The sequence below is a fragment of the Melozone crissalis genome, unplaced genomic scaffold (genome assembly GCF_028551555.1).
Source record: "Melozone crissalis strain CALT ecotype California unplaced genomic scaffold, PUWL_Pcris_2 ptg000018l_1, whole genome shotgun sequence".
NCBI classification, from domain to species: domain Eukaryota; kingdom Metazoa; phylum Chordata; class Aves; order Passeriformes; family Passerellidae; genus Melozone; species Melozone crissalis.
Genome location: NW_026535796.1, coordinates 30593549 through 30612861, shown reverse-complemented (window position 1 = coordinate 30612861; position 19313 = coordinate 30593549). Strand labels below are relative to the sequence as shown.

Below are 19313 nucleotides of genomic sequence, written 5' to 3'. Positions count from 1 at the left end.
TAAAAGAAATCAAGATGTTTCTCCACATAGATCACATATTTGATGCCAAGAAACCACCTCCAATTGTCTAAAAACTTTAGGTACGAATTTCAGGCATTTTTAGGGAAGAGTTAAAACTGTTAAAACTTCATATTCTATCTTGGAGCTATATTGAGCTTTAAAGGAAAAGCTTCCTTGCATGGGTATACATCAATATCTGTAAATCTCAAGCTGAGGTTCAGATGTTAATAGCATACTCACTCCCTTTCTTAATCTAGTTCCCTCTTAGGTGGTAGGCATGTATTTTTGCTGTCCTTGTGCAATGGTCCTGGTATATTCCAAAATATACTGACAGCTTAGACCCTATTCTGAATCACAGAAAAACTTGTCCTGCAGTGTATAGGTATTACCTTTTCTGTGGGAAAGCAGCAAACATAAAATAGATCGGACTATTCTTTTGGAGACTTCAGAACAGGAAAGGGGAAATAAACACATGCAATAAGTAAGGAAAAAGATATTTCCTCCGGCTTTTTTCTTATGTCAACGAAGTAAACTTCAACTGAATGCAAAAACACACAGGTTGAGCTGTGCCAGAGTAAACTGAGGAAAATAAATTGTGATGTTTTCATGTCTATCTGTATACGCACAGGGACAACAAACAGGCTTTTCCAGAAATTGTGTTAGTCTGATTTCCAAAAGCAGTGCATCCTCAGAATAAATATACATTCTTTTGCCTTACCTTAAGCATAAATATACAGTCAGGCCCACAGTTTTGGGTTCAGTTCAAGACAAAACTAAAAGTTCCCAACAAGAGAATCTACTTAGAGCAGAATCAACCAGAGCCAGGCAGCACTGTGGTGAGGTAGGCTCACCCCTCTCAGATGTAGGGTAGCTCCCTCAGTACCTAACCTGGTAAATAAGATCAAGACAAGTGATCACATTGACTAGGGAAGTAGTTGTCCCTCTCTGTTTGCCCCTGGTAAGGCTGCATCTCAAATCCTGTGTCCAGTTCTGGTCCCCTCACTCCAAGAAAGACACTGGGGTGCTGGAGCATGCCCAAAGAAGGGCAACGGAGCTTCTGAAAGGTCTGGAAGGCAAATCATATGAGGAGTGGCTGAAGGAGCTGGAATTGTTCAGCTTGAAGGAAAGGAGGCTCAGAGTATCCCTCTCTATGACTATGTGAAAGGAACTTAGTGCCATGGTTTAGTTGACATGGTGGTATTCAGCCAAAAGTTGGACTTGATGGTCTTGGAGGTCTCTTCTAAAATTTATGATTATGTGATTCTATAAATATGTTAAATTTTAAATTAATACTAACTTGCCCCTTGTACCAGTTAGATGGACATGACTGACACACACAGTTTAGTCCCAGGACTATGAGAGGGCTTGAATTAGAAGGAAGGACAGAAGCAGTGATTTGGTCAGGATGAACTATAAATGGCAGACAAAAAGCTAAGGGTTATCAAAAACCAGATGTCTGGCTATGGTGACTACTTGCTGTGATGGTCTTAGAGACTCAGAGGTACTCATAGTATTGTGCCTTCAAGTGCCATATTTACACTGCCTGGATGATAAGATTGGGGTGAAAAGCAAGAGGACCATGAAAGAGGCCTTCACCTCTTCCTTCACTAATGCTTAGAGCATAATGAGGCTCCTCTTATTGACCAAAATGTGAAAGTAAGCATCAATGTGACAAAGGGAAAGGTGGTTCCATAAGAATGACATTGCACCATCGGCCATTGACAAAACGCAGAGAAAATCCATCAGATTAGGGGCCAGGCCTTCAGTTTTATTCTGACACAAGGAAATGCACCTCTTCCCTGAGAGAGCAGTAAAGGAGTCATCCTTCAAAGGACAAGAATCCACATAGTATATTTTTTCCCCACTGACTTTATGCAGCAAGTATCATGTAAGCCACTCTCCTGACCCTAGAAATATGGTACTAGTCTACAAATTCCATTCCTGACTGACATCTCATATTTGTGATCCATAATTTACCTGATAAGGACTGCAATAAATACAAAGAAATGTATACTGAGGACCTGTTCTCTTACACTCATATTCTTACTCATAATAAATTACCCTGCAAATTCTACTAAAATCAATAGATTTCATGGCAGTATGAAATTAATTTTCGGTATAAATAAAGGTACTTACTTTAATACAGGTAAATACAGTTCATAAAGATACTCCCTATTGGGACTATGATCTTTTAACTTACATACAAAGGCAAAACTTGGGAAAATTTTTCAGTATGATCCACCAATTAAACAAAAACCTCATTAGTGGAGTTTAATGGCTCCAGAGACACTATTCAATCAATAATCCACTAATATTGGATAGATTTGCACCTGAAAATGCAATGCTATGACTCCAAAGAGGCAGTTATAGACAGTCAAATAAATCATCTAATCACATGCAGTAGTACGAAGTGAACTGTGATGGAGATAGTGCAGTGAATTTTTCTTAACTGTCTTATATTCCCAGTCCATGCTGTACTTGTTTTTCTACATGTTATCAGTAACAAAGGTAACACTTTAAGGCCAACCAAAGTACCAACCCTCTCTGTAAATTAATGCAACTCAGTCCTGGCTTATTTTTAGGGGAAATATTTCTTTCTTGTTTTCTTTTCTCATCTTCTGCTTTCTTCTCATTTTCCTTTTCCAGGCTGATAGCAACAGAAGAGAATGATTCTGGTTTTGCTGTAAATAAGTCTTCAAGGCAATAGCAGAACAATAACAAGTCTTATTTTCAAGGAATCATTTGGATAGATCAAAAGAAGAAAAAGCCAATTATATCTTCAATCGTTAATGAAAATAATAAGTGATAGAACTGAGAATGTTCTCTCAAAAGAAGCAGTTTTTTACTTCTACACATATGAGTCTTCAAGAGGCCATGACTTAGAGGGGGAAATATAGCTCCAAGTCTGTAGGTGTCATTGATATGAAAGTCTTGGGAAAGGAACTGTAAGCCCTTTGTCACTATGAAATTGCAAGATTTACTTTGTAATGGCCAGTTTGGAACAGCTTCCTCTGTAGGCCAGCATCTTCTGTGTTGCTCAAATTGAGTGAGACCTCAAGTCTCTCAAGCTTAACCATGACAAAAGAATTAGAAATAGATCCTCACAGTATAGTAAGAAAGACAAGGACAAGGGCTCAACTACCTCCTCAACAGTTCCCATTAGTAAGATGGTTCAAATGGGCACTCTATTGCACATCTAGGAGGACTGGAAGAGAAATTTGGGCTTAACCTTTCTGGAAAATAAATAAACCTGTAATTAGTGTAGAAGAACCTCACAGATATCAGTAAATCATTCTAAGCGGAATTGCAATTGTCTCATCCCCAAGTCCCTCTGTCCTAATGATACTCCTGATAATTTCTTGAGTGGGATTCATCTGAACTAATAGAAAATGTGAGCCCGAGACAGTCATTTAGAAGCAGGTATTCTGAGGTACAGTACCTCTTCTCCATAGCCTAAATTGTCAATTTTTTGGTTTGGATGCCTAAACCAGAATGGATTAATTGCATCCCAAAAGTACTTTTCTCCCTTCCAATTACTAGAAAAGAAACTCAGAGATCTCCGCCCTGTAGTTAGCCTGTTTTAACATGCCTCTACTGTTTGTGGGACAAACATCTTGGTGTATCAGAAACAAGGGGACAGTACATAAAATAGACCTAAGAAATAAGTAAAATATGAATTTTTATCCTAAAATTAGCCACTAGGTCATTCTCTGTCCACCCAAGCATTCAGTAGAGTGCTGTATCTGAGCTCTGCTGAGCTCAGCTCTTCCTATTACTAGAGAAACCTCCATCCCACACCCCAGTCTTAGTCCAGAGGCTCTTCTGTCTCTTCATTTGTCCCAGCAAAGGGAGCAATTGAGGAGGGAAAAAAAGGTTTAGACAACTACATATTCTTTAAGATTAATTTTGATATTTTGATTAATCAGAAAGTAAGTAACATTGTAAAAAACCCCAGAATTTACCGTTCAGGATTCAAGCCAAAATGAGATGGTGGAACGACAGCTGCTATCTCAGCAAAGCATTTATTCTTAAATGGGAATTCGATGTCATATCAGTGTTACCTTAAATAGGGAGAGCTTATTGAAACACATAGCGAAATTTTTTTCAGTAATTAGTATATTAAATAAAAATCTGAGGTAGATTAAATATCTAAGTGTTCTGTGTTTATGTTCATTTGCATACATACAGAGTATTGTGCATTGATATTTTAGTAAATTAAATCAACTTAGAGATATAACCATGTATTACATTAGGACCAAATAATATGTATGTACAGGGGCTTTACTATAAAGGTGAGGCTTCCCATTTCAGTGGTCCACAGAAGTGCTACTTTGGGATGGTGGGTCATGGAAATTCAGTCTGAATTCGCTTCAAACCTTTGTAAGAGGCATTAGGCTACATGCAACTTTGGAATCCTACTTGGTTCTGTACAATTTAGTACTGTATGCCTTTCTGTTTGCTAAAATTGAATCCAAACAAAATCTGGGTAAAGAATTTTTCATCTGTGAAAAGTTTTAGGTCTCTGAAGCCACCCTCCTTTTGAGAAATTTATTAAAACATTTTTTTTCCCATCATAGAGGTGTGAAAAGCATTAAATCCAGCTTGACTTCTTTTGGACTTTCTGTGGCAGACTGTTTTGCATACTTTTGTTACATGCATATTGAAATTCTCTAACTCTTTGATTGCAGCTCTGCCAGAAACATCATTCTAAAAACTGTAAAGGATCCCAGAATGCAGTGGTGAAAACAATCCCTGCCACCAGTAGGAACAGCCAGCATTTTCTTTAATTTCTGAGTCTCCAAACCTTTATTCAACATTAATAGTTTTATTTCATTTTGGCCATAATTTTAAATGCTTCCAAACTCACTTGCGTTTTATTTGGCTGAAGTACGTTTAACTGGTTTTTTTGTATGATGTACAGTGCTGACTCTTCTACAAACTTTTCAGTAAATATAAAAAGCATCATAAGACATATTGACTCTTAATTACCAATGCAACCTATATTATTTAATCAGAAAGTTCAGTTGCCTTAGGCATTGGAGAAATAAGAGATGTTGCTGAGAAATGCTTTTTTTTTTTAAAATGACACTACATCATCTGGTATGCTCAAGTCATAAATGTAGTGGAAGATGAAAACTTACAGTTCTGAGTGGGTCTAGTCATTAGAAATAGTTACAACCAGCACATAATTTACACTGTTTACAAGGTAAGCAGAAATGGCAACAAATAATACTAACTGTGGAATTCAATAAACCGTTGACTTTTAGAAATTTCAAATGAGAAAAAATTTTCAACATGTTTTGTATGATTAAGTAGTCTGATTTCTTTAATGGATATATTGACTGAAGTGAATGAAAACCACAAGTTTACTGAAAACCAAGACTATTTTTGTTAGAGACACAAACAAAGATTTAAGAGACAGGTATGGCTCTATATAGCGTGTTGCTTATTGCTTCAAATAAAACCAGATCAGGAAATGACACGAAATGCAACATTATTTTTGCCAAACACAATTTAGCAGAAAATGTCTGCTAAAATCCTGTTCTGAAGAGGAAAAATCTTGTTCCCCATCTCAGTTTGGAGGAGAAAGAGAACAAGGTCCTTTATAAATCTTGCTTCTGGAAACACTAGAGGCTTCCCCAGTTGTACATGACAGAGAAGGGATTCTGAGACAGACAGGCACTCACAAGTCTAAGCTTGTTCTCAAGTAGCTGGTCCATGAGCCAAACCCAAAACAATCTTTGAAAGCTGATCATTCTCTGTACAAAACACTTTATGTCTTAATTTTCATTGCAAGTGACAAAAATATATGACCAATTATTTAGGCTCTCTTGCTGCTTTTTCAGGGAATTTTGCAGAGAAAAAAGCATGCTTTTTGAAGTCCCAGACACATAAAAGAAACGTGGCAGACCACTTCTACTGACAAGCTAACAGGCACATAAATTTCTGGCTAGACCTTACTCAAATGAAACTTGGTAAAAACTTTCACGAAAGAATGCAAACTCTTTTTATTATTGCTTCTCATTCTTTACAGCTCCAAATCTCTTCTGACCTACAAAATAGCTGTATATTGTTATTTTAGAAAATTGGTTGTGCCAATTATTAGTCTCATTATATCTGGTATTTCAGGGGCTAGAACTATGTGTTTACCTGAGAATTTTGATTTCGTTTAAAAGGTAAGATTCTGGTTCTTGTCCACATAATTTCCTGTGGAAAGCTAGAAAACGTGAACTCAAAGGACTTAAAGAGGAATAAAAAGCATGAGTAAATAAAATAAACATATATTTATTACTATGATGAGCTCAAGAATTGGAAGTAATTTTTATTTTCTTAGTTTACATTTTGTGTTGCAACAGAAGAAATAACTGCACTCAGACACCCTGGCTTCCCCCTTTACAGCTCAGCAACTTGTGTTCTTCATTTCTCCCTTCTTGAACAGAGCTGTAGTTATGCTGCACTTGACTTTCTGTGAAAACCTTGAAAAGTCATTTAATCTCCATGTATTTTATTTCCTTCATTTCTAAAAAGGTGATGATAATAATATCTACCTTAAATGTTCAGTGGGGCTTAGTTTAGTAATGTGTGTGCCGCATGTAGAGCTACTTGACTGGACAGTACTATAGAAATTCTAGGTATTATTATTATTACACAGGAGTATTCCAAAAGGAAATAATGCAGTAGTAAATTCTTTAATAAAAAGAACACTCAAATTTGAACGGCATGATTTTCTATAAAAAAGAAAAAGAAGTCAAAATAGTTTCCTACTAGTGAATTTAACAACTACTCCTCCCACCAGATCACTCTCATCTTGGGTCCCAACTGCATGTGAGCTACACATTCAATTCACCCTGCAAAATGGAAGGAGAACACCTCAAAAATGGAATAACGGTTTTTCCTAAGGCATAACTGTAATTTAAAGCATAGCATTATGGAATGAAAATCAATGGCATTGTTGAGTTTATTTTATTAAAAATGTTTCCCTGTGTACAGTGGCTGTGTGTATTGGGATGGTGCATCACAGTAAATTTCCATTAAGAAACAATGATTCACTTACCACAGTGAAAGCAGTAATAAGGTTAAACTCTTAAGTGGAAAGTAAGTCAAACTAAACCCCAGCAGGTTTTCTACCAGTGGCATAGCTAATGTTTTTGAAAATGTTCTAAATGTTCTCTCTCAAATATATGTATTATACATTGCAGTATTGTTAATTATATCCATTTTCTCTTTTATACACTTCCCCAGGAGATCAGTGAAGAATGGAAAACTTACTTATAGTGAATTTCAGATTTAATGAGACAAAGATGGTTCAATATATATGACAAAATGATGTGCTCTCACCATATTTGATAGGTAATTATTTTTTATACTCTAATGGCTACCATTTTGAAAATAATTAATGTATTATTTGTGTAATTAATAGATAATCAACCAAGTAAGGAAATACTCTGGCTACATCATCATGGATAACACTATGCTATTTGACATCTCTGGAGCTTTTGGCATGATATCATTACATATATGTATAAAAAGATTTAATTTGAGATATTTATGCACAAAATATGTAGGATTGGTATAGTACTACACTGTGTGTATGTGTGTGTGCGTGTATACAAATATAAAAAAAAAATTAGATTTAAATAAAGCTTTCCTGAAATTAGATTTTTAAATTCATAGTTCTGCACTTAAATAAATGCCATAATTTTCTACAGGAATAAAAATGTCCAGCATTTCCTATGGAAAATATGCACCTATTGCTGTGAAGTTCTGCAGGTCTATCAACAGCCCTTCCTAATCACTTGCTTTGAAGTTTGCTGATAGATCAAACAGAATCACCATGACTTTTTTTCCCCCATTAGCAGAAGACTCCAAATAATTAAAAAATAGTATTGATGTCATGTGAAAACTCAAAATTGCTTTCAAATGGACAAGTTCAGGAACCTGAAAACCACTGACTTTATCTATGATGGCACACCCTTCTCACTAATCACCATTATTGAAAAATGAAGAGTCAAGGAATGACTAAATGGGAAGAAAATAATATTTCTGCTGATGTTTTGTTGAATGCTTGTACAAAACAAAGTACATTTAGAAGTGTTGGCAGCATACTCTTTGAGGTGCATATTTAAGAAATTGTCCATCCCCTTGAGACTGCTGTTGCCGTAGATACCCTGGTGTACTAGTGGAAGAGAAAAAAACCTCTTTACCTCTAAAGCTTAACAATGACTTGTGATCCCTTTCTTATTCTTTGGTCAAAGATCACTTGCAGAGTAAAGTGACCTGTAATGATGACTTGGGTGAGGGTTTATTTAGAAACTTTGAAGAGAAGAAAATTGCACAGTTCTGCCAGGTGTGTTTGCTAAATTAGCCCTCTTTCCTGAATGTTACCACTACTTACAGGGAATGGAACAAAACATGCAACCTTCACTAAGTCAGTTGCAAAGCTGAACATTGGCCTTCAGTTGAAAGAGCTTATCATCTGAATAAAGCATTGTGACTACAATCTTTTCCCTCTTTTTTATTAATCTTCAGGCTTAGGCTTAGGATGTGGCCTAGATTAATGCAAATCTCACAGTCTATATGTCTTTTCCACATATCTAGTCACCACAACCTTGAATGTTTTCTCATGTACGCTAAATTTAGCTCACTGTAATTGTTACCTCAGATAGGCTGCTCTTGACTCATATGTGCAGACAGGTTATTAAACTGATGATCACACAAGACCTTAATTACCTTATGCTGAGAGTGAAGTTTGGAGTGAAGCTTTCTGAGACAAAATTCAGCTGCTTTTTTTTTGCCCCTCCCCATTTCAGGGGGGTTGGGGTTGGAAATAGATCATCTTTAGGGTCTCCTCCAACCCAAGCCATTCGATGATTGTACATTTTACATTCAGGTAGAAGGAAAGAATACTATTGCTTTTACAATCGTGGTGCAATTAGCCCTCTAAAGACCTCTTTTGCAAAAAATAATTATAAATATTATTGTAAGGATTCAATAAAATAAACATGAGTGAACACATATATAAAAATGAAAACATATCATTAAATATATCCATGCATTTCATTATGTTATAAGATAAATATTTTATCCCACCATAAAGAAGAGTTTCTCTACGAAAGCTATGATAGCTTTTTTATTACCTTAAAATATTGCAGTTGTTTCTCAGCATTCATTGTTCCTTCATTTTCTTGTCTCAGACAGGAATTGAAGATGAAAAGCTCTGTATCTCTCAGCCACCCTTTCAGCTCTTTGATCCTGACCTCCAGCTGCCTTACCAGGCTGCCGCTTTCAGGCGAGAGCAGGTCACGTGGACCTAACCCACTGTGCCCTACCATTGTGTCTTGGATCTTCTCTCCTAGGGTTTTCTAATGCATCAGATAAAAAAAAAAACATAGATTAGTCTTATGTACCAAAACATATATAGGTTAATGTGCAACAATAAGAATCTCTTAAATAACTAGAGATGTTTTTTGATAATTATGACTAATATCAATCAATTTCATTCTTTGTTTCCTTGTTTCAAGACATTTCAATTTTCCTACCCTTGTTTCTCATTTATGCTGTTCTCTCTGGGTCACTGAATTTGCTAGAAGGATTATAAATTAGTGTTTACTAAGAATAATTAAGGACAGAAGAAGCAAAATTCTTCATAACTTTGTAAACTAGTTAGTCTACAGAATTGGTTGGTGACTTCAGACACTTATGGCTAAGAGCATAAGACCAGTATATACCAGTATATAACCAGTATAAGAGTTACTGGTTTCTAGACAGCAACAGAAAATATGAAAATCACTGAATTCACCAGACTCCTATCCAAGGTAGCATTAACATTTTTGGAGAAACACTGAGATGTTTTTTGAGGTCTGAACAGTTAGGTTATAATTTTCGTTCATGTAGCCCTAAGGCTGCACAGAGGAACAGTTAGGTCACAAAAGCTGGTTTGTTTTTAAGTGGTTGAACTCATTCAGACACCAAAAATCCTCACTGTTCCTGAACATAAGGCCAATTTTTTAGGCAACCAAATTCAAATTTCAGTTCTCCGTGTTAAGAATCCACTTTGAGATAATGGACCAGACGAAACGTTTGTCTGCTATTGCTAATGAAGCTAATTTACTCCAGCTTCTCAAAGTAATACTTCTAATAACAAAATCACTGAATAACATTTTGATAGTGGACGCTGGGTGCTTAATGAATATTCTGAAGAGGCCAGGGATAGAAAGTTATCTTCCTTTTCAGTATTTTGAAAGGCAATCCTTTAACATCAGAAGAGAGATGTGCTGTTGCCTGCTTCTCCAAGCAGTGTTTTATCTGACCTATAAGAGGCTGTCAGGCTGACACTTATTATAAGCACTAGATCTGTGTTACTGATTGTAGAATATTGAATATACACTGACACTCACATCCAATAACCTTTTAAACTGATAATTAGTGGTGGTTAATTGTTGTAACATGAAGATACAGTTTTAGGTGACCCAGTATGTCTGTCTGTTGGAAGTGCATGCTATAAAAGTCACTGGAATATAATTTATAACAATGAAATTAGCTTCCAAAAATACGCTTTAAAACACAAATAAAATTAGAGCAACAGATATTAATCTGCTACATGGCATTCTGTAAATCACATCTTTAGGAGATCATAACTGAAAACATGCTTTCTTGGCAACACCCTTCTATTTTCATGGTGCAAATATTGATAATTTGAAGACCCTCAGTGGAATCCAGCACTAGCTATTGTTTTTATGCTGCAACAAAAGTAGCAGCAGGAGGTGAAATCAATGCCCTTGGAGGGTAGGGTCACAAAAAAGAATTTATTGCCACTTTTTTGTTCTGGAACAGTTTGCAATCATAAATTCTTCATAAACAGAATACTTCAGAGAATGGTCCGTCTTCATAAATATACGACAGAGGACATCAATTTCATTTAATTCACAATTTGTGTCAGCACAGCAGATGCCAATGCCTGCCTTGATAGGGTTGTTTAATATGCAATTGAGACAGAGTAATATTCAGCACAGGGGACAAAATTTCACAGATTAAACTGTACGCACCACTGACATTTCATTCTAATGTATTTCCATTCCACAGTGTTCACCTTAGATGAAAGTAATATTAAAAACCATATCCCTCTATTTTGCCATTGTTAGAAGTTAAAATCCTTGTCTTTAATTTTTTTCATGCCAATTAAAATGTAATCATGCCAATTAAAACAGTATGTCTAGTGCTGTTAGTTTCAGAAGAGGTTTTTATTAAATTAAACAAAACTCCATCAAACTCTGCTTATTATTCATGAAACTGCATTTAGCAGAAACACTGTAATATTATTTTTCTGTAAATGCTGAAATTAATGGCAAAACTTAATATGGAGGTATATTTTGATTTTAACATACTGAGAAGCAAAGGGCTTCAAAATTTTTAAGACAGTTTTCCTAGATTTTAAGAATTATGATCTTATTTCATAGTTTGATATCCTACCAGCTTTAATCAGTGCCACTGAACTAAGCTGATTAAATACACTGAAATTCAAAAATGTAAGGCTTACATCTAAAATTTTTACATCTATTTTTAAAAAAAAATTGTCATGATCAGATGCAAAAGATTGGGTTAGTAAGTCTTTTCTAAATCAGTACATTTATTAACAATCAAACAAGTTCAAAATGCTTATGGTGATGCTGCAGATTAAAATTTAAAGTAATAAGCTCACTGCTCATAAGGCAAATTTTCTGACAATTTGCACATTTAGAGAATCAACTGATTAGAAGCAACTCTGCTTAACTAAAAAAACCCCACCCTGAAATGGCTATTGCATTACCACATCACCTAAAGTGACTTAAGTCAGTATTTAAACTGCTGTTGGGAGGCTGCATGTATATCTTACTAATAATATATTAGAAATATTTTTTAAACTAGGATAATAGCATGCAAAATTATGCAATGTAACTGTATTGCTAATATCACACATCTATAATTAATCATTTAAAGTAATTTATAAATTTATCTTACCCTTGATTTGAAGTGAAGGCAATTAAGGAGAGGAGTGGATGGCAAAATATATAGTTTGACCTCTCTCTCTCAGCTGTTTTACAACAATAGGACAATAGTGTCTCCTGCACAGTGCCATCACCGGTCTCTGGGTAACAGAATCCCTATATTGCTTTTTGCCAGATTCTTGTATCTCACTCTTTGGCTGAGACCCAGCCCATCATAGCGTGAAATGAATTACATGAAACTTTTTTGGCTTTTGTCAAAAGTGAGATGAATACAGCAGCATGAAACATATCCTGGCTGTATTCTCAGCTTCAGGTATGCAGATTTGTACTGAATCTGTGTATTTGTTTTTGAGCCATCAGTGTGACCTGAAATATGCAGTGACAACCCCACTTTTCATCTTAAAGGTATAGTAAATAGTTAAACAGTAGATGTCTCTAACATGTACCTTCAGAATAAATTCTATTAACATTCACTCAAGCATGACAGTCAGTGTATATCAGATATACTGCATTATAGTTGACTTGGTGCATACCCATAATACATGGCATATTTTACTTACATTTTTTATGTATTAAAGAACTAAAATTATTAAAGTCAGACAGAAGACAAGCATGGAATAAAAAAAATCAACAGAAAAGGAAAAAGGCTATGGAGTTTTTATAATAGAATGAGTACCTTGTTTGAAATATACGTGGTGGATTGAAAGAGAGAGATATTTGTGCTCCAAATTAGAAATCAGACAGACAGTGTACTTCAACACACAAAAATGTACACATAACCCACAAACAGTAATAAAAATGCAAATACCCCAAGCAGTTCCCATTTTTCATTAATTGAATCCACTTTTTCAAGGAGATCGTTTGGTAGTATAACACCACTTTTCTTCAGAGCTTCAACCTTACTAAGCAGTTCCATCTTTTTTGGGTGCCTGATTGACATTTCTACATTGTATCTCTAAAATGAAAAGAAATGTATAGTATTAGCTTCTGTAGAGAGTTTTTTCCATAAAAAAAATAAATTTTAATTGTATGTGCCCAGTTATGATCATGCTCCATCTGACATTTTCTCATTTTATTTTTTTTAAGCATACAACCTTCTCATATCATAAGATATTTGGTTACCAAGCACATAGACTTCTGGGTGGCACATCTATACAGGTGGTTAGCAATTGATTACACATAGTAATATTCACTCTCTCACAATATTCACTTGTACACTAATATCCACTAACACTCTCCCATCTGAAGCTTGATCTGCCTCTGCCTCATTCAGGTTAGTGGTATCTTATTTTTAAAACATGCTACTTCAGCAAGTAACACTGAGATTCTTCACGGAAACTACAAACCCCAAGGAAATAATTTCATACTTATGTTTCCTCTAGAGTTTATTTATTCTCTCTCCCATTGTGGTTTCTGTGTCACACATGGGTCTGAAAATGTGAGAGTTTGACCTTCGAAAAACAATTAGAAATAGTTCTCCTAAAACACAATAGCAGTTACTTGATTTTTACTGCATCAACCAACAGGAACAGTGAACTGGCCAACAAATGAGAATAGCCACAATGGTAATACAGTCCAATAGTTTCTACAAGTTGAAAATACCTTCTATTTGTACACTGTTATTTATTGTTAAAAAACAAACCAAAAAAAAGAACAGAGAAAACAGGTATAAAACTAGAAGCTTCTTTCAGAAATTCTTTCATAGGGCTTTCTAAATATTTAGGTCTATATTATTTACATAGTCTATAAAAATGTGCTCTAATATACAGACAAACTAGAAAATAAATATTTTTCTTAAAATTGTATTCTCTGGAAACCTGACTTAAATATTACGTATAATGGTTACTATAGTGGTTAATTATGTTTTCATAGTTGGTACAGTAAATTAAAAAAAAAAAATTAACACACAGGCATCCACATATACATATCCTCCATATAGTTAAGCTAATTAAGTGTGAAAAGACTTATTGAAATGAAACTTCTGATATGGCCAAAAATGTGCCTTTTACTGAAAGAAGAGAGTTCAGTACATATACTTGCAAAGGTGTTTACAAGACTTACATAAATTATGCAAAGCTATTAGAAAATTGCTTCCTAAACATTAAGCTTTCTTTGCTTCAAATTCAGTCAAGAAAACTGCTACTGCAGCTCATACTGAAAATGTTAATAACTGGGATAAATATAAAAATTAAACGAAAATTAGGAATGTTTAAAACATGGGTGCCTTTGCCAGATCCAAGAGCATGCTCTGTAGGAAAACAAAGCAAAAATACAATTGCAGACAGCTTAAAGAAAATAATAAAGGTGTGAAATCACTGTTTCAGCTAACAGGTTCTCAGCATTTCCATGCATATGTTTGCATATTGTTAGTTTCATATTTTAATCTCTCATTTACACAACACATGCACATCATTTGTATTATGTAAACTTCAGCAAATATTAGTCATTTGTGGATCATAGAGCAAATGTTTTAAATGAGGTGATTTAAACCATTTCTCATTATTAATGAACACTGATCAGGTGTCTGCGTATCCAAAATTGCATGAATATGCATGGTAAAACCCAAGGAATTGTTTATGAAGAACTTGCCTTTTGACACTCGCTGTGCTGTGGCTGAGGTTTGAGATGTGTGCAACTGTGGGCAGCGCCTACACCAGGCTGGGCGCTAGGGCTGGACCCCAAGAGGCAGCACCATTTTATTCGACTGATGTGTTCAACAAGTATGATTCCTGGTCCTGTTTTATTGCCTTCTCGGCTAGAATGGCTGCTGGAGGAGATTACAATCTTCTTTATGTAATCTGATTTCTATTTAAAGATGATATAGCCGAAAAGGATTTGCATAATTATTTCCATAAGTACATGTAATATCAAAGGGAATCCAGAGTCCAATTTGCTAGGCACTGAAACCCAGTACGCGCGACTCCCTTTCTTTTGTCAAGTGAATTAATAGACTGAGGGAGTCCTCTAGCTGTGTGTCACTGGTGCAGACACAGCCAGTTACTGCTCATCACCTGGTCCAGGCTGGCACTGGCTGCTGCCTGGGCTGGGGATGTTCCTGGGCAGTGAAGGACTGATGACGAAATAAAACACACTGCATGTTTCAATGCTCTTGTTAACTTAGAAACGGAAGACATTTCATTTAATTTTGGACTAGATAAAATAATTCAGTGCTGCATAATCCAAACACTGTGACAGATGTTATAAAAGGTTATTATATTAAAAACTAAACAAGCTAGGTTTTATGTACGTGCTGTCTTTGTCACTGTGTAACCTACTGTATAAACAAGCATGACAAAATTGCTGATTGACAGAAAATGCATTATACAGTAACAGTAAAAGATGAGAGATTTCAGTTGATTATCAGATGTATTGGTATATGACTGAGAGTCAGTATTGTTTCACTCCTGGATATTTAATATGCAGTGCATATTTTAGGTTAAGGGAAGAGCTTAATGTAAAGGAGGTATGGTTTGAGAACTGATAGCATGAGATGCTATTGCTAATGCTATTTTTTTAATCCATTAAACACCTACACTCTGAGCAGTTGCATGGAAAAATTAGCTACCAGCTCTATCAGTGCTGCACAACCCTAGTCTGGTAGGACTACTTAATCCTGTGGTGAGAAGATAATTTAATCTTCAGATTCATTCTTTCCTCAGCTTTAAGTGAGCAAAGACTGCTCTATTGTGACAGTCTGTGGATGTTATGATATAGATTACTGTTTAATAGTCAAAAATGAGATTAAGCAAGTTAAGGTCACAGTTTTCTTGCAACAACCACAATAATAAATAAATGGGTAATATTTAATTTCCCATAACACCTGTCATATAAACTGGGAAAAAAAAACCCAAACAAAAAAATACTGTAAAAACTGCAAAATATTTACAGCATGATTAGCTGCGTGCTTGTGTGCTTGGTTTTGTATGCCCGAGGACACTCTAAAAAAATCCAAAACATTGTTATGTAAGTTAAAGAATTTGGCCTTTTATTCCTTCTCTCTCAATACGATCAATACTTCTCGAAGCACAAAGAAAGGAGTTAAAATAAGTGCAGTACCATTTATCCATGCAGAAGTTTGGCAAAAATATTTAAACCAAAAGAAGTTGAATTCCAAAACAAAGCAAGTTAAAACCTTATTCCCCCTGATAAAAACATTCTAAGAAATAAAGGCAGGCTGATTGAGACACATTTTTCAACACTTTATGCTAAACTGTGTCTTTTTTTCTTTTTTTATTTTCTTTAAAAAATTATATAAAACATTTTTTGTGTGAAAAATCACACCCGAAAATTCTGTCCAAATGGAGACTGGAACAATGCCTTGTAACAGTGTTAATTGTCACCATGGAAACCAGAAGAATAAGCCATTTTGAAACTGGTATAGAAGGCACACATTGAGCAACTCAAGCATTTTTCTGCCTCCCTCGGTGTTAAGGAACAAGATGCCTAGTCACTGAGAGGTCAGAGAAAGAAATCATCATGAAAGGTTTGTAGATGTGCACTGTCTGGTAAACAATAAAAAAATCTGTACACAGTTAACAACTCTGTAAGACTGCGCACTGCATTTTTCAGAAAGAGAAACACCACAAAAAGATGATCAGGAGATCAGCAGATTCCACCCCTTGAGCAAAACTTTAGGGCAATATTATGCGAACCTTGCCCCTAAAGCTCCCTGGGAATTCTGTTGTTGCAATAAAACTTCAGAAGAGAAAAGAAAAAAAAAAAAAAAGCCTGCATGATGGAATTCAAAATAATGCTCTAAAAGCACACAGAGAGATTAAGACATCCATTGTAAGACTTTTGTATGGTGCTTCTGTTGGTTATAGTGAAAAGAGACCAGACATACTGAACACACAGTGGAGCTATGGCTACGAAGTACAGAAGAATTAAGCCAATGAACTTTCTCCATTACTGAAATAAGGGTGTGCTATTCGTAGATGTTCTGCATTCCATCATTCACATGCTAACAAAGTATCTTCAGTCACATGGCACTGTAGGATATACAACTGAGATCACAACTGAGTGACTCGCAACCTTAGTTTTACCTGCATTGCAATTCTGCATTTTAAAGATTTGCCTTTTGGGGCGTTTTGACTGTGGCAGATACCAATAAATACAGACATATACCTTCGGTGTCTGCACGTGCATGCAGAGTCAGCAATGGCTCAAATTTGCAAGATATACTGCATGCAAAAAATTGAATAAATAATATTCTGCAAGCAAATTCACCAAATACATAACATAAATATATACATATATATATAGACACACATACACACACACACAAAAATATATATATATATGCATACATAGCAATATTTGTCCATCATCTCTTCACACACATTCTCACTTTGCTTTCTGGATAATGTTTGCACTCTTCATGCTAGGCTTCATGGTGGCCCCTTAGGAAGCCCATGCCTAATGCCATTCAGTGGTGAACAAAGAGTCTTTTTATTCTAAAGTCCAGGGTCCAAAGCTCAGCTGTATACAAGCAAAGTGAAGGAATCTGCTAGAGGCCAGCCTACCCTTCACAATAGCTCTTAATGCTTCTACCTTTTTGGTACTGTCAGTGTGAAACATTTTAGACACTGTCCAGAAGCTTAGTTATATTTCTTATGTTGTCAATAGCACTAGAACCTCTGGACAACATTCAAGATCTGGGCAGTGTGATCTGTCTAGATGAAAAGCAGTTTCTGTTTCTTTCAAACTTCATGTATTTCCGCATTAGCAATTTATGGCAAATAATTGCACAGAGAAATTATAAAGACTCCTACAATTGTCCTTGTAAATTAATAATAGGCTTTCTTGATTGGGATAAATTTGCTGCTGAGCCTTTGGAAAAATTAAAAAGTGCAATGTCATTTAAAATTGCCAGAACTCGCAGAGCAAATTACATCTGAGGTTAAGAATCAGTTTTTCCTCTTCCAGTTTATTCCATTTGCATGATCTGGAAATCATATTACATTGGCTATGTATTGTTAATTGGACATAGATTGCATTATCTTTGATATAAATCAAACTACAAATATTAAAATGAATTGCAAATTCTGTAATAGAAGATCATAAAACAATCTTTTTTAAGTATCTCCCATTAATAATTTAATTCCAATTATATCACTCGGAAAACTCAAGAAGGAGAGTGCTAACTTATTTCCATTTGCCTTTTTCCCCTACAAATAAGCACAACAGCACAATATGTATTTGTGTGAGAGTGCATGTGCATATGGGTGCACGCCTATAAGACAAAACAAATCTTAGCACTTTCATGTTAAACCCCTACAGACACCTGAGGATTTTATGTTTCAGAATCTAACAAATGCAGATTACACGTCTGCTATGCATTTCCTTCTGTGGCAGCTTGAGAAATAAACACATTTAAAGAAATATTAAGCAACTTCATGAACTGAATTTTGCCTACATTAAAAAATTTTGCAGTTGGTATTCATTGTTCTGTCTTTTTTTTTAAAGAAAACTGATCCCAACACTTTAAATTTTACTATATATGTAATATCTTTTTGAAGACTTTGTGTGCCCTTTAATGAATTTATATTAAATATTTAATACTGTTTAGGGCATATCCACTACTACCAAAAACAGTTATATTCCCAGCAGTCCCACTGTTTCAGGCAGAGGGCTTGATTGATCCTCCTAGCCTGAATTGAGTAGAATGAAAAGAAGCAGTTGGAAAATAGCTGCAATCATTTAATGCAGATGACCTCTGACAGGCTCACAGCTCTTCTATCTGAACAGAAATTTGCATGGGGTCTCTGTGCAGAGGAACAATGTAACCTAAATGGTAGACAATCTTTATTCTAATGAAGTGGGTGTCAAGGTCAATGTAAAACTGCAATGATAAATGGTGCACCACTAGGCAAGAGAAGTTGCATAGGCATTGTAGTGCTTTCACATTAATTGAAGGCTGAAATGCACCGAGTGAAAGCACAAGACTCTCTTTTCACCATAATGTGTTAATGCACAAATGTTTAAATGTTTTATTCAAGCCCCTAGCCTGTTGGCACAAATCTTATTGCAAACAAAAATACAATAGTTGGCCAATAACCAGAAAAATAGAACTTTTTATTAGCTTGCCTTATTTCTTGAATCCCTAACAACTTCCACAATCTACTCAGAGTACCAAAAGAATAACAAGTCTCCAGACACCTAATGTAATTCCCATGATCCTTTTTCTATTTAGGATATCTGTCTTTAATTAGTTCCAAACAAGCAAGCCTTTAGACAAGTCTTCATTAGATACCATTCCCAATGAACTAACTGCGAGAAGAAAAGTCATGCTTCAATATTATTATTTCCCAGATTCCAAGTTTTCTTTTA

General features: G+C 35.3%; 1 protein-coding gene across 4 annotated transcripts in view; it reads right to left on the bottom strand.

The window, feature by feature from the left end:
• AKAP6 (A-kinase anchoring protein 6) overlaps positions 1 to 19313 on the bottom strand; it is a 257384-nt gene that overhangs the window by 35433 nt on the left and 202638 nt on the right. For all 4 annotated transcript variants that reach the window (XM_054275178.1, XM_054275179.1, XM_054275181.1 and 1 more), the window contains exons 10-11: positions 12793 to 12939; positions 9138 to 9362 (exon numbers count right to left, since the gene is read on the bottom strand). In XM_054275178.1, the coding sequence (XP_054131153.1) occupies positions 9138 to 9362; positions 12793 to 12939 (372 nt within the window). The remainder of the gene's footprint in view (positions 1 to 9137; positions 9363 to 12792; positions 12940 to 19313) is intronic.